The sequence below is a fragment of the Papilio machaon genome, chromosome 11 (genome assembly GCF_912999745.1).
Source record: "Papilio machaon chromosome 11, ilPapMach1.1, whole genome shotgun sequence".
Classification (NCBI taxonomy): domain Eukaryota; kingdom Metazoa; phylum Arthropoda; class Insecta; order Lepidoptera; family Papilionidae; genus Papilio; species Papilio machaon.
In genome coordinates, this window is record NC_059996.1 from 2597276 (window position 1) to 2612728 (window position 15453).

General features: G+C 33.1%; 3 protein-coding genes across 3 annotated transcripts; 1 reads left to right on the plus strand and 2 right to left on the minus strand.

Moving 5' to 3' along the window:
• The first annotated feature begins 601 nt into the window (after positions 1-601).
• LOC106713763 lies at positions 602-6778 on the plus strand. Its single transcript, XM_045679978.1, has 3 exons — positions 602-800; positions 5545-5814; positions 6695-6778. The coding sequence occupies exons 1-3, from the start codon at positions 758-760 to the stop codon at positions 6724-6726; spliced, it is 345 nt and encodes a 114-aa protein (XP_045535934.1). The 5' UTR covers positions 602-757; the 3' UTR covers positions 6727-6778.
• Positions 6779-9009: 2231 nt separating this feature from the next.
• LOC106713850 lies at positions 9010-11945 on the minus strand. Its single transcript, XM_014506741.2, has 3 exons — positions 11848-11945; positions 10630-10833; positions 9010-9211 (listed from the first exon to the last, which is right to left on the minus strand). The coding sequence occupies exons 1-3, from the start codon at positions 11873-11875 to the stop codon at positions 9153-9155; spliced, it is 291 nt and encodes a 96-aa protein (XP_014362227.1). The 5' UTR covers positions 11876-11945; the 3' UTR covers positions 9010-9152.
• A 1644-nt stretch (positions 11946-13589) lies between these two features.
• LOC123721372 (D-beta-hydroxybutyrate dehydrogenase, mitochondrial-like) lies at positions 13590-15132 on the minus strand. Its single transcript, XM_045679892.1, has 3 exons — positions 14943-15132; positions 14313-14486; positions 13590-14001 (listed from the first exon to the last, which is right to left on the minus strand). The coding sequence occupies exons 1-3, from the start codon at positions 15105-15107 to the stop codon at positions 13843-13845; spliced, it is 498 nt and encodes a 165-aa protein (XP_045535848.1). The 5' UTR covers positions 15108-15132; the 3' UTR covers positions 13590-13842.
• Positions 15133-15453: the final 321 nt, after the last annotated feature.

A 15453-nucleotide genomic window follows, 5' to 3' on the forward strand; every position in this document is an offset into this window, starting at 1 on the left:
ATTGTAACTGAGGGAAATAAATGAGCTTGGGTATTGCACAGTGATATTTTGTTGACAACTTCAGGCAAAACCAATATTTATATCGAAGCTTTGTTAGAATTACTGTGATGGTATCATATACCTTTAACATTTGAAAATTACCTAAAATGATGTCATGGAACAATAAGATATTAAAACTGACCTGCAAAGGTCAATTTTGTCGGAAAGGAACGACATTACGAAGGTTGATTGATAAAACATAAGCCTGCGGAAAAGACTGACATATAAACATAAGTAGCGGGAATCATCAAATAGTTAATGTGCAGCAAAAGAATGATCAGATATCAAATATATGGTTAATCCATTATGGATTTTGTGTATAAAACGTCATAAGATCAATATATGTAACATTGCGGGGGCGAACTAGTTTACTATTCGTATGTTAAGAGATCATGAGAGTTTACGAAGTTTTCTATCGTATGATCCGGTCGGCGGAAGAGTGCGAGCTCGCAATTGAAATGCAAAGCTGTTATCAACACGTCCTCCGGAGAGGCAGAGGTTATCACCTCCCCCTACCCCGCCCTTCTCCCTCACCCCATCCCCCGCTGTTCAAACCTCAAACGCGCTCTCACTGGTGCAGTGGAGCGGCAACTCTATTGCAATCAACATATCCCAATAATTACTAATTAACTAAACGATCGCATGCCAAATAGATATAAAAAAATAAACAATAAACTAACTTAGTGGTAACCTGTTCTTTGGTCACAATTAAGTGGAAATGATAAGCGATAAGATATTGTTGTACGTGTTACTTACTACGGGTAAGTAGTTTATTAATTCCTTTATTTTATTATCAAATTAAATATAATAAAAACGTAGCATAAAGACATAGCACGATTATAAACAGTTGATGTTTTAAAAAAAATGTTTTATGGTTATAAAGGCAGCATATATCTTACAAAATTGTAAATGCGAAAGTTTAGATGGATGGATAGTTGTTTGAAAGTAGCACCGGAACGGCTGAACGGTTCATGATGAAATTTGGCACGGTTATAGAAGAAGTCTGGAAGAACACATATGCTACTTATCAAGTTTTTTTTTTTTAATTCCGCGAGGACTTATTCGCAGGCGACAGCTAGTATTATATGAAATATACTTTGTCACTTCTGTGGTTACTATTAACAAATAAAATACTATTAGCTATAAAATTTTATTAGCTGATATATTATATTTAATAAGCTTTTAACGTTGGTTGTATAATTGCGCTTTTATCTATAGTATATTATAAATAGGAAAGATTTGATTGCTTGTTTATTTATTTTTTTGCATTGAACAGGCTCCGAAACTACTGAACCGATTAGACAATTTCTTTCCCTGTTAAATTTATTCATCTTGTTTAGTAACATATCATTAACTGTAGATTTTGACTGAACTGTCACGTGTTTTCATACTATATTGTTGTCTCTGATTTGGTCAAAGTGAATAAAAGGGATGGCAATATCTATTAATGTTTCATGGCTGTGGAGTACTATCGTAACATATGACAATGAACTTATTAATGAGAATTTTAAAATCATGAGCATGCCAATGCCTGTGACATCGAAGTGTCTGCGAGACTGTTTGACGTCTCAGACCTTATCTGTTCTCGTCCTATTCGTAAAGTGGAACATAACATACGCTCCGATGAAACGGCAATATAAGAAATCTTAATTTATTTGCAAACAACTCGCCCAAATGCAACCACATTCATCTTTAGCTAATCTATAAAATTATTTTGCACATTCTACCAATCTTAAAATAAAATTTATCTAAGCGATATATTTTACTTGAAGTGAAAGTTGAGACGTCTTTATACATTGATTTCAAACTTTTTCCACGAAGATCGCTACGATCTGAACTATATGAGTAGCAAAATGTGCAAAAAACGCGAAGTCTTTTAGTACACAGCCGAAAAAATAATCAGAAAACTTGGTAAAATATAAGACGAAAGAAATAATATGTAGTGAATATGGAACGCATAGTTTGCTCCGCGTTACATTTAGTTTTATTCTGTAATCATAGTTGCTAAATTGTATGCTGGAATAAATGAAATTAATTCCAAGTTGACATCATAATTGTTTTTGTATAACTTTTATGACTTTGTGCTAGAGGCCTCAATGCGTCAACGTACTCTGAAACAAAGAGGCCGCCGCAGCTGTGACAGAAAATGATCCACGGGTTATCGTAGCAAAAGGAGCTGAACAACTAATCACACAATGTCCACTGCTATTACATTAAACTGCTAGCTCTTGCCCACGGCTTCCTACGAGATCGTCTCTATTTTGTACTTTGAGAACATTACTGGCGTACTTGTTAAGCGCTTGACTAGACCGGATCAAAATTTATACTTCCAGGTTCGATCCCCACCATGTACCAACAATTTTCTTGATTTTATAATTTTATATGTACTTTTTATTCGACGTTCTTAGAGTGAAGAAATAAATAGTGATGCAACCTGTACATATCTTGCAAAATTATATGTGAAGTCGACCAGCGGTTGACTATGGCCAAGTCTCCCCAACTTTGACAGACTCCGACCACCTTCGTAGCACATATGAGCTGACTACACGTACAATAATTTATAATATGTACGAAAATTTTACAATTCTTATTTATTCTAACTTTATTATTTTTAAGTAGAGTTGTCGAAAAAATTAAACCAAAACATTAAGGTATATAAAACCTTATACACCGACCCCACGTGAGTGGGATCAAGCCACGAAGATGATGATGCATGATTTTTTTTTTAATAGTCTGTGGATACTTCGAATAGTTCTCCATCATTTCCTTCGTTTCTTCCTTTTTTATTATGATTAAAACGAGAGAGATGTCATCTTCCATGCAATTCATCTTTTTTTCAAGTTGAATTAACATTCAACATTCACTTTAACGATTAATAAATAAAGAAGCCAAACGTCTCTGGCCAAAACATGCCAGGGGGAGCATCGCGCCGCCCAAAAAAACTTCAACATTAACAAATGCTATCTCGTTATAATTAAAATATGTATAACGCAATTAATTGGGCGTGAGAACTTAACGATATGAGGATATCCTGATGATTCAATTGATGACATACGTTCACTATCTGCGTCCACTTTCCGGAAACTACTACAGAGTATAAATGATAACAAATATTTAACATATTAGGGATAAATAATAATTTCAACACTGATAAAAACGAGATTTTAAATATTAAAACATTCATAATTCGATCTACTTTAAGTTAGATCACGCTCACCACCACCAATTATATATGTCTTATTCGGATCAAAAATTATGCTTTATTTTTAGGGTCGGAAGATTCTTCTCCCGCCACCTTTTTGTATTGTCAAATTAATACTATCTTAGTACCTAATTTTTAGCCGACTTCAAAAAGAAGGAGGTTATCAATTCGACTGATTTTTTTTTATGTGTGTTACCGCGAATCTCCGCCCCTGGTGGTCCGATTTTGATAAAAAATATTTTAATCGAAAGGAAGTGCTTGCAGATGGGTCCCATTTTTTTGCTTTTTTTTTTTAAGTAAGAGGTGTACGAAAAAATAATTACTGAATTTAGTATGTTTTTTCTTAGCTTAATATATTAAGAAAATAAGAACAAAAAAAATAATTCGTTGCAGATTGTTTAGATTGAAACTTTGTTGTCTTAACTAAAAGAAAAAATCATCTTTTTATGCTGTAACTGAATAACATCAACAATTAATTTAATTAAATTATTATCAGCCAGTTTGAACCCTGACCACATCAGAACATCTTTAAGATAATGTTGTCATCGATATATTTATTGATGACAGCATTTGTGTATCTGTGATTTAAATCAATGGCTGCACATTATGTTGTTTACAACAGAACTGAAATGCGTAATTTGTAGATGAGATCACAGGAAAACTTTAGGAGACATAAAGGTTTACATTATATAAGGTCAAATCAAATGTCACGTTGATATTGCGTATCGTTAAAACAATAACGGAGTAAAACAAGTATTATCGCATTGTTTATGCACCAGTTAAATTGTACATATGTATATGTCGCAGTCATTTGTATCATCCGCCGTATTACATTACGGCTAGCTGTTTTCAAAAACAGGGGCGTTTTGTAATGCGGCGGTTCAACGAGTAGCCGGATTGACATTACGACACGTTCTTCAATAAGGCGGCCCACGTTAAGCCGCATCGTAATAATGTTACCATACTTACAAAATTAAACAAAGTTTAAAATGAAAATAAATTTTAATAATCAGAAAATAAGGTAAAACTTTAAATTACAAATAAGCAAGTCGGCATCTGCAACTTTTATGACGAAAAGAGTTGTATCTAAGGACTCATGAGCCAAAGTTAAAAGTTGCGGCAACTCGTAGATATTTAGTTATTGAATAAATTAAATTCGTATTTTAGGTTAATTTTCGAATTCTTTTGACGTAACTATAACAGTTTTTTTTAATCATTGGCCTACTTTTTAAACAACCATATAAAATGGGGAGAATTTTGTTCCCTAACAAGAGAAATTTGCAACTGCTTCTATGCTATGGGATGAGCAGCGCCTCCGTCCTAGCGTTCCAAGGCGGACGCTGCTCACCCTCCGCGCCTCCGGCTTTTCATAAACACTCTAGGGGTAGGGCAGAAAGTACCACGTGGAGTCGAGGTTGACTGATTCGGTCCTGTGACCTGCGTTTTACGTTCCGTTTCTTCAAAATTAAACAATATTAATGTCACATTATTATTATTTTTTAATCAACTTAAGATAACATTTCGCAATAAAATGTAAAATAAATAATATACTTGGTTTAAAAAAAACTTTTATCGAATTAAAGAGATTTTTTTTAATTTTCTGAAGTAAAATACGTGACGTGAGACTGTTTAAGATAAAGCCCTTGGCCATTTATTGAAAAAAAACTGTCAAAGTACGTCAAAGTAGTGGAAAATCTAACCTAAATTACGAATTTTATTAATTCAATAACTAAAAATCTACAAATTTCCTTATTCAGCTTTCTTAACATTTATTACATTGTTGCTAGCCTAGTGCCGGTTTTTTATTCAGCCGCATTCAATCCGGTTACTCGTTGAATCGCCGCTTTACAAAAAGTCCCTGTTTTTGATAACAGCTAGCCGTAATGTAATACGGCGGATTCTAGAATATGACTGCGACATATATACAACATATATACAACATATATACCTATGTATTAATGCAAAATAAAAATTAATAATTTTTTTTAAATGCCATATTAACGATTGTCAGATTTTATTTTAATCTCCTTACTTGAATTATTAAAAGCTCTACTCAAGAAGCTTATTTTAATGGCAGCATTTGCTAATCCGCGCGAAATTAAAAAGATAATCTTAATTACTAGCCTATATGTTCTTCCAGACTCTGTTCCACATCTATGCCAAATTCCATAGAATTCCATAGAATTCCGTTGAGCTGTTCTGTAGATACCTTATAACAAACATCCATCCAACCATATATCTAAACTTTCACATTAAAAATATGAGTAAGATAGATAAAAAGTAAGACGAGGATTTATTTTCAGTGTGGCGTGGAACTGAAGCTGCTAGCATACCTTTCCTAAGGCCTCCACACATAGCAGATCTAAGATATGTCACAGAGAAGAGTGCAGAAGTCCAGAACCCAGTACAGATTATACACGGGCGCGTGCGGGAGGGTGTGCCGCCGCCACTGTGCGCGGGCCGCTGCGCCGCGCCTCCCGCCGGCCCCGTGTGTGCCTTTGACGCGGCCGGCACCGCGCGCACTTTCGCCACCCTCTGTGAACTGGAGGCCGTGTCTTGCCGAGAAAGTACATGTAAGTACGGACTACTAGGAATCATTTACTATTTTATTTTGAAGTACTTTTTAGTTCTCATCTGCCTAGTAACCGTTCTGCGTAGTAAACGTTCCAAAAATACCGACTAATTTACTACAGTTTATAAATAGCTTGGGGCTTCGATAACATTACTATTAATAGCTTTCTTCTCGTTTATTCTAGTTACATAAATACATCCCTTTATCTGTACTAAAGTTATTGTGTGTTCATCAATATTGTAAGTAATTGTTTCTCTGACGAATCAATGACTTACAATATATTATTAGACAAATGTTGTGCTGACAGTTTTAACATCAAAGTTCACTAGTAATTGATGGAGTAAAAAGCCAATTGCGATTAACATTAAATAGATAAGTTTGGAAAGACCTGATAAAGGTTTTAAATTCTTAAAAACAATAAGCAGGGACGTACCGGGGAAAAGTACTACTCAAATGACATATCACTCATCAAAATCAGTTCAGTCATTTAGGCTACAGATGCAGTGGAACTTTCATACAAATCCTGAGTCAGTCGGGTAAAAAAAATCCTTTCCTTTTTCTTCTGTATCTCTCTCTCTCTCTCTTTTGTTCTCACTCTATACTATTTTCTTTTTTACCTAAGTGACAGGGAAAAAAGACGTAAAATAAAACGTTAATTTATTACTAGCTGATTGTGAGTTTCCATTAGAAAGTTTTATGAAAGATAAAAAACAATCAATATCTCTGTGATTTATATCTAAAGATTTTTTTTAAAATTTTTGATTCTAAATAGCTTTATGCATTTCTTCTCCACATAGCGTTAACTTTGTCTAGTTCTATTAAAGTAGTTAAAAAACAAATTTTCGCTTCATGCATTTATACAATGATTCCTTTCTTTGCAGATTACGCGATCACCAGTCTCGGTGAATGTTAAGAAAAAGATGCTAAATATGAAACAAAGTTCATCCATTTTAATTAAGTTGCTAAAAAATGTATTTCATTAATTATATTCCGACAAGGACAAGAAGCTTATCGCAGTTTTTTGACAATGGCAATGGGCGCCTATAAGTTTTTAGGGTTACCAGCAAGAAAAAAATTTCTAGTTACTACCGAAATTTCGCAAATATTAATTACAAAAACAATTTGTAAGAAAAGTATTTGCAACTTTTAACCTAAATTCCCAAAGTAATTGCATATTATTTAAATTAAAAATCCACACAAAGTGATAAAAGATTTTTAAAGAAAACAAAAGGTAAAACTTAACACTTACATTAATAACGTTTATTCGCAAGTTAGCTTCATATCAATGGTCCTGATACTAGTAATAAAAACTACACGTTAAATCGTCACACGTGACATTTTTTCTGGAATTTCGAAAATAATAAAAATGGCAACATTATCCCATGCAGCTGCCGCTCCCTAATTGGTCAAAATATGACGTTGTCTAGATGACATTGTTAGTTCATACATTCTACAACTATCATAAGATCCTTGAGGAACTATCATTAATAAAAAACAGCAAATTTTTTAAAAATATTGTATCATTGCATAAGTTAATTAAATTACTTTAGTTTATAAAATTTAAAAAGTCTTATTCCGCCTTTATTTATCTTGCGGTATTTATGTATGGTCAATAAATTCTTATATTGTTTATCACTAAGTAATTGTCATTTTCTTAATAAGAGTTATTTTAATTCATTTTCAATAGAAATAGGAGTTGAAATTGTTTAAAAAAATTGAAAAAAATAGATATCGATTTTTTGGGACATGTTTTAGTAGCTTCCAATGAAAATACTTGGAACAAAAAAAAAGATGATTTATAGAAAAAAAATTAAAGCCATTGCGCAAAAGTACTTTTAACCTCTTAAGTAAATATTAGATATTACATATTGGTTATAAATATTGTTGGCAATACTTTACCAGTAGTATTAAGAAAAAATAGTATAGGATAAACATTATTTATTGTACAAAGTACAGTTCAAACTTATTCGCCTGATAAAACATATCCTGTTTTACCATATTATGCTTAGATTTTTTCCTTAATAAATTCTGATTAACACTTTGTGTTTTTTATTCCTGACTTGCGCCCAATCGTTTATGATAGCTATTCTTTTGTCTATTATATTTACTATACTGTATTTAATTTATGTTTTAGAAAGAAATATTTATAAACATTGAGCGGAGATTTCCATTATTAATGACTTTTATCAGCAATAAATTGTACAAAAGCAATAATATTAAATGACATGTGTAATATTCCAAGTTATTATCAATCCGGCGTAACTGAACTCTACTCATAATCAAGGTCAATTAGTCAAGGTGAAGATAATACAAATCTGAACCCCTAAGTTCATAACCAATTTTTTTTTTCGATTTCTTTTCATTCATGTCCGTTGGGATAGATAATTTTGACGCACACAAAGATAGTTGCAATTAATTAAAGCGCTTAAAGGTTATTTTGCTAGATTTCATCAAAGGAACAATTATAAATAAATGCCGATTCTCAAGGAAAAAAACTGCAATGCATCCATAACTTGTGCTCGTTTGCAATAAGCATTAAAATTCAAACTTCTGTTTCTCGTAAAACTACAAGTCTCCTTCAAAGATGAAATCTCAACTTTATTTCCCTCTATCACCCATCACGGACATTTCTATCATTTCTAGCATGAAAAATTCAAGTATCAATGACAATACCGAGATTCGTTCTAATCATTAGTTTAATTAGTTATCGTGGGCGCCAAACTGTCTGCAATATTTTCTTGTTTACTTAGCAAATGTCCTACTTACCTACTTGCAATCAAGATGTTATTGCTCAGCAAATAAATGTAAACATGACCTGTTTACAATATCATATTAATGAATAAACAACTAATTTCGCATCTTACTTCACAAGTCAAAGGCTGAGGGTTGATTGGTAATGCTTGAGGTTTAACTAGTTATTATAGATACGATTAATAACACTGGGAATTAAAAGCTATAGCAAGTGATATTGTATTTCAATGAAACAATTTTATGTTACAATCGTAGAATAGGATTAGGAAAGTAATTAGTTCTGCAATTAACAAAGTTTCTTCACAATAGGTACACTAGTAATTAAAATAAAAAAAAACAATCAAAAAATTTCATCAGTAAAATCGTGAAAATTAAATATCAATATATTTTATTTGACAATGTTCATGGAATACGAAGATTTAAAATTTGTAAGAAAAAAATATAACATTTTTATTCCTATATTACATCACAGTTACTTTGATACAAGCTGTATATAAATTAATAATAAGCAAATTAAATTTATTTAGAGAGCAAAGCTATGAGTTTACAACAACGATAATATTGAAACTTGTATAAGAAGTTGTGTTCTTAAGATAAGCGGATACCATCCGACCCAGGGCATTCACCTTTGCTGATCTTGTGCAGTGCTGGAAAAAATGATTGCTTTTTATTTACAATTAGACTTTCAACTATTACTAGACTAGATAAAACTACTAACTTTACTACTACATTAATGGAAAAATACAGTCACAGAAACCGTAGGTAAATTATTTACCATTGGTTTCCATCTCTGTTTTTTTTTTCTAGAGAATGAGGGAGACGTCAAGTTTTGTACAAGTATTTCTGCAGAAGAATCTAATATTCTTAATTTAAATCTATCTTACTTTCTTCCTGCTTTAAACTGTTCTTAGCTGCATAAAATCGTTACATGTTGAAAGTAAGCGAATGAAACTTTGCATTGTGCCTATTTCAGTTTAACGGGGATGTTGTAATTATAGTGCTCTAGGAAGCCGAGCGTAGCCGTGACTCAGAATCCGGTCTAACAAAGGCGAGGCTAATGGCGATTGCGTCATTTATCATGCTCTTCTGGTCAAACAACACAATGCGTATGAATTCTAAATGTTAAATTGGAAAATAGTTCGATAGATAGAACACACTAACGCTCATGGATTCAATTATCATTAAAGAAAACTTTACTTTAGTGTAAGAAATATACTCTAAGGATTAAGTAATCATAAAATAACTCATTGTGTCACCTACCGTTGGTTTTTTAGACTAAAATCTCTGTATAAAACATACCGTCATCTCTGTCATTATCTTTGCCAAAACACAGATGTTTTAAACGCAGATTTTGGTCTTAGAAATCCACGATTAGACATAAATATTGATTAATAAAACTCACCATCAGGAAATTGGTAAGTATTGTCCATCGAGCCGACAACCATAATGTCTCAAGTTCAATTTGAGTATAAGTTACTAGATTTAGCTATCAATAACAGGGCTGTGATGTTAATTAAACTACATAAATATTAGTTTATTTTACGAAGTGACGTTAATCAAGTGCGAATCAAAAATCGGATAAAAACACTTGGGACACATAAATCTTATTGATAAAACCGGAAAGATTACATTTAAGTGGCTATGTAGATCTCTTTTTAAACGTGTTTTGTGTGGGAGTAAATTGTACACTTATCTCTTTGTGTCTTAAGTGTCAATAAATGACATCTACGCAGTAAATTCACATGATGTGATCATAACACGTAGATAAGGGAATGTCGAAATTACTGATATGTATTGTAAAAAATTTCAGTCACAATATTTACCTAGAAAACATTTGACATCAAGTAAAATACGAAAATTTCGTTGTCTTTTTGTCACCAAGTCTATCGTCACATAGATATATCACATAGAAAATTTGGTTAATACATGTTTTTTTTTTCTTTATAGTAAAAGGCAACATGAAGCTGATCGGCTATTGTTAATTGATCCGACGCCCATGGACATCTGAAGCATTAAGCATTTCTTAAAAGAACTTCCTGTATATCAAATGATTTCTGTTACTAACTGTCTTTGTGCTCGCAGTTGTAATTGTTCATGACGCACTCGCTGCCAAACGACTTGGGCTTCTCGCCCTGCTTGCCAGCGCAGATGGGTTCAAATTTAGCGCTGCTACAGTCTTGGGTGCAGGCTTTCTTGCGCGCCGCTTCCGCCTTCAGCTGTTTCAGGTCCTGCTTGTCAGGCCGACAGGACACCGACACCACCAGCACCGCTGGAATCAGACCAGTGAGCAATGATTTATTTTATTGCCATAAATGAAAACATCGGTCAGGTTTAGAAAGTCTGGACTTTGATAAGTAAGTCAGGAGGGGTATAGAGGTGACATAAAGTGCGATCCGTGTATGAAGACGATGATGATTTAAAAAAACTAAATATAGCCTATGTCACCCGGGGTTATTGTATCTTCCCGATAGTAAAATATTTTTTTCAAATAGCTTCCGTAATTTCGGAGCCTATCCAATACAAACAAACAATCAAATCTTCCCTCTTTACAATATTAGTATGAATAATAATGCTAACAAACTAGGTACTTATAGAACGTATTATCTAATAATTTATGTACGAAAATACGCTTCTAATTCATCTATCCATAGTTTTATTTGAGTGTAATTCAAAGTTAAATCTTCTATTTTGTACCAATTATTTAATAAACCTAATAAAACCGAGGTCGTAGTTACACTATTGACCGTACAGGGAGATTACCTTGTTAGCGTTCAATGCTAGGTGCTCGGCGAGATGTGACTGTTTGATGTATTCTATGTATGTAATAGAATTGAAAACGTATAAAAAATTAAATGATGATTTTTTTTTTATATTGAGAGGTAATAATTAACTTAAAATAGGAACAAGAATACTATATTTTAGCGGACATATTTCCTTCCTTAAATTAACAAAAATCAAGGGGACGGTACGTCACTCCATTGTGACGATATCCCAAACTTGTTTATCTACACTTTCCTGTTGAGTAGTTTTTCAAAATACAATAATTTGATAAAAATCTGTACTCGTCCCGTGAAATTTTATATATTACATTAATTTACTTTATATATTTTCATTTTTAGTTTAGAGTTTAAACATAAAAGACTAAAGACATGATTCAACGGTTAATTAGCGAGATAAATAACAAGGAAATATTTTTCGTAAACAACATAAACAAGAAAACAAAAAGGTCAATAACCTCAATTAAGGTCCGTAAAAAGCAATAATAAAACAGAAATGAACTTACCAAAAATAAACAAGGTAAAGTATTTCATTTTTCGTCCGCAACTCAGACGTGTTTTACTCCGCTCTCTCGATCACGACTACTTGATTCCAGACGTTACGATCTTTTTTATACAAGTTCATTGTGCATAAACTCTTTTGCTATGCTCTTAAAAATAATTTTCTATGTATATGTACCTACAACGTTTTTGATTGTGATAATTTCTGTGAAGAAAGTTTCATTATCAAGTTAGTAATGTAAACATATTTGAAAATAAAAACATATTTGCCCCCAATGTCACAAAAACACGATACCAGAAAACTTCGACTCGGTCTTTTGTATTTTGTTCTTTATTATTGATTTTAAGAATACTGAAAATTTAAGCTGTTTTTTTAAAAATAGATATCCTCAAAGGGTGACAAATTTGAAATCAAAAATTAAATTCAAACCATTTTAACATACCAAACATTGTAATTTTGCAGGAATTCGCTAATCGTCTAATTTAATTATCATAATTATGTTAAAATTACGAATACTACAAAGTATGCGGTAGATGTTATATATAGGTACAGGTAAATTCTTTTCTTCTACGTTCTTTTTATTTACCGGTATTTATAACGAATTTTATGTCAATACTGCTTCTGAATACTATATACGTTGATATATATTTTTATGAATTGCCAAATTAGTCTCGGTACAGTCGACCTTGTATTGTTGTTGCACTAAACACATGAAACGTTTAAAAAGTCATCTTATATACACATCATATATATTATATCACATAATATATATTATTGATATCTTAATATATATCTTGATTGATATATATATACAGATATCAAACTGAAAAAGTTTAAATTGAATTTGAATAGTTTTGAAATGTTTTTTTTTTAAATAGACATTTCTAGTTTCGTAGTTACTATAAAAGAGTAAAATATAATGTGTCAAATCAAACAAACAGTTATTTTTTACATTATTTTTATTATTTCTATACAATACAAATATTAAATATTTCTCACGCGTGAATATATAGGAACGCTTACGTAAATTAAATGCACACAAACTTATTACACAGAAATAAAAAAAATGTATAACAAAGTACAATTAAGCGAATTAGTTTCGGTTGCCAATGTCAAAAAAATACTGGTATATACGGTCACCTTCAGTTGTTTCGGAAACCAGAATGAATTTAGATCGCTGCAACATTCGTAAAGAGAACTTATTATCTCTGTATTTTATATTTCCTCTTCGCAGCGTTTGGGATATATTTAAGATCATGTGAATTTTATTTGTTTGCGTTAACATGTTAAATTATTATAAAAATGCAAAATATACAACACGTAGCTACATCAAATTAGTAATTAACACGTATTACAATAAATCTTGATTGTTATGAACTATTCCGTAATTGTTACATAAAATAGATGGTTTAAGAAATAGATAAGGTGAAAATTTCGAAAAATCTTATTTTTACTTACATTTTAAACATTTCTACTGACTAGAAAATCAATTAAATGTTCAACGCAATCAACTATAACGAAAAATAATTAAAAAAATATTTTATAATTTTCCAAATAAAATGATAAAAAAGTTTTGACAGCAAAATTGGTAAATATTGTTTTTTTACATAAGAATAGCAATGAAATGACAATATAACTAAAAGCGCGTGATTGCAGATATATAAGTTTTCAGTTGTAAAAAAAAATATTGAAAAGCGTTTACTCGACTAGATGGTACCCTTCTCGCAGGTATAAATTCAATCTGATCCTAAGGCATAACAGTTAAAATCAATTCGTAGTGTTAGGTGGCATTGGGTTCATATTCTTCGGCAGATTATTACTGTAAAGCCTATTTATACCATCACGATTCGTAACTTTGTTGCATATACGAATTTGTATTATTACATTAATCATAATGTTTTACTTGGATTTCCGAATGCAAACCTAACCTTACAATGTTTTTCAAGTTTTTTAGATTGATTTTAACGCAAAAAAAATTAATTCGTAACCGTTTATTCGTTTAATCCGAGTAGAGTCCTTCATACAGGGATCGAGGTAGATGCTCGGCCAATAAGGACTTGAGCTTTTCCCGCGGCGAGACCGGCGTGTAGCGCGCCAGAGGGAATGTGCGGGTCACGCCGTCGCTCAGAGACCGAGTCACTGCAGTCAGGTCACCGTCCTGCAAAATATAAACAGCTTTTTCTATGTCCGCAACGAGCTAGCAAGCTACATCGTGTTAAGTGACTTCTATCCACAACATCTTTAACACCATAACGTATTGTTACCTTTCCTAGACGAAGGCGAAGATAAACTAACAAATATTTCACTTTCCTGTCCGTTCCCTTGTCCTTATCTGAGAGAAAATAATGGTAATTGATGTTCTCTTTTCCCGTGGTCCCCTTCTTCGACAATAGATAAAACCCCAAAACTAAATTGGTGTTAAACAAGACAATATCTTGACAAATATGTTTCTAAAGATTCGATAATTACCGCACTTTTAGTGTACTTTTCGAGACTACGAAGAGCTTGTTCGAAATAATCTTCACCGTACGCGCCCTTTTGTTCGTCACTAAGTCTCTTCCACATGTCACGCGCTTGCTCCAGAAGTTTCTCCTCGGACAGCCAAGCGCTGCCGGTCGTATACTCTCCCGCCGCGACAACCACCTGGTTACAATTTATTAATTAAAAAGTAAAGAAATGTATATACGTTCAGGTTAGTACTACTATAAGCACAACTTATTTTAATAACCTAACCTTAATTTAAACTAAATAAATATAACACTTTCTTATTTTAGACCATACTTGAAAACATCCAAAAAAATATTAAGCATTGAAAAAAAGCTATAGCGAGTGAGATTTGAACTCGTTCATTTCAATATTAATATACCCTATGACAATCCGGGGAAGAAGAGGAATCGAATGACACCTCACTCGTCAAAATCGGTTCGATAATTTAGGCGCTAGGCCGTCACATTGAAATTTACATGCATACAAACCCACATACATAAAAACAAACTTACATACGCGCGAAAAACATCAACCTCTTTGTCAGACGGGTAAAACTATAATTCATCCGCAGCTTGTTGCACGCAGCTAATTTGATAAGGACTTAGGACTTACAACATCAACGCCTCGCGGTTTGAGTTCGCGTCGTAGGCAGGCGGCGAGGGCGTCAAGCGCGGCCATCGAGGCAGCATGCACGCCGCGCACAGGCGCTGCCACGTGCGTCAGGATAGAGGAGGCCAGGACCACGCGGCCACGCGCGCGCCGCACCAACGGTAGCATCACTTGAACCAGTCGCGCCGGTCCTGTGCCCCACAACCAATAATCCAATAAACTAATCACGCGTATTCCGGTGTAAGTGCCGACTAGTTTCGGTCCATTTCTCTTTCCTATACATAGACTCGCAATGCATCCTGGACTCATTAGATTATTAAATTGTTTAAACTTTCATGTCACATAATAATTGATTAATTAAGAACGGCTTAACTGACGTATGATCGTCCGGTGACGGCACCGACTAGTTTCAGTTTCAGTGCGAGACGCGACGCGATCGCAAAGTCCTCAAAATAAACACCCGCCCTGAAGATGGACCCCCGACGGATCCAAAACTAGTCGGTGCCGTCACCGG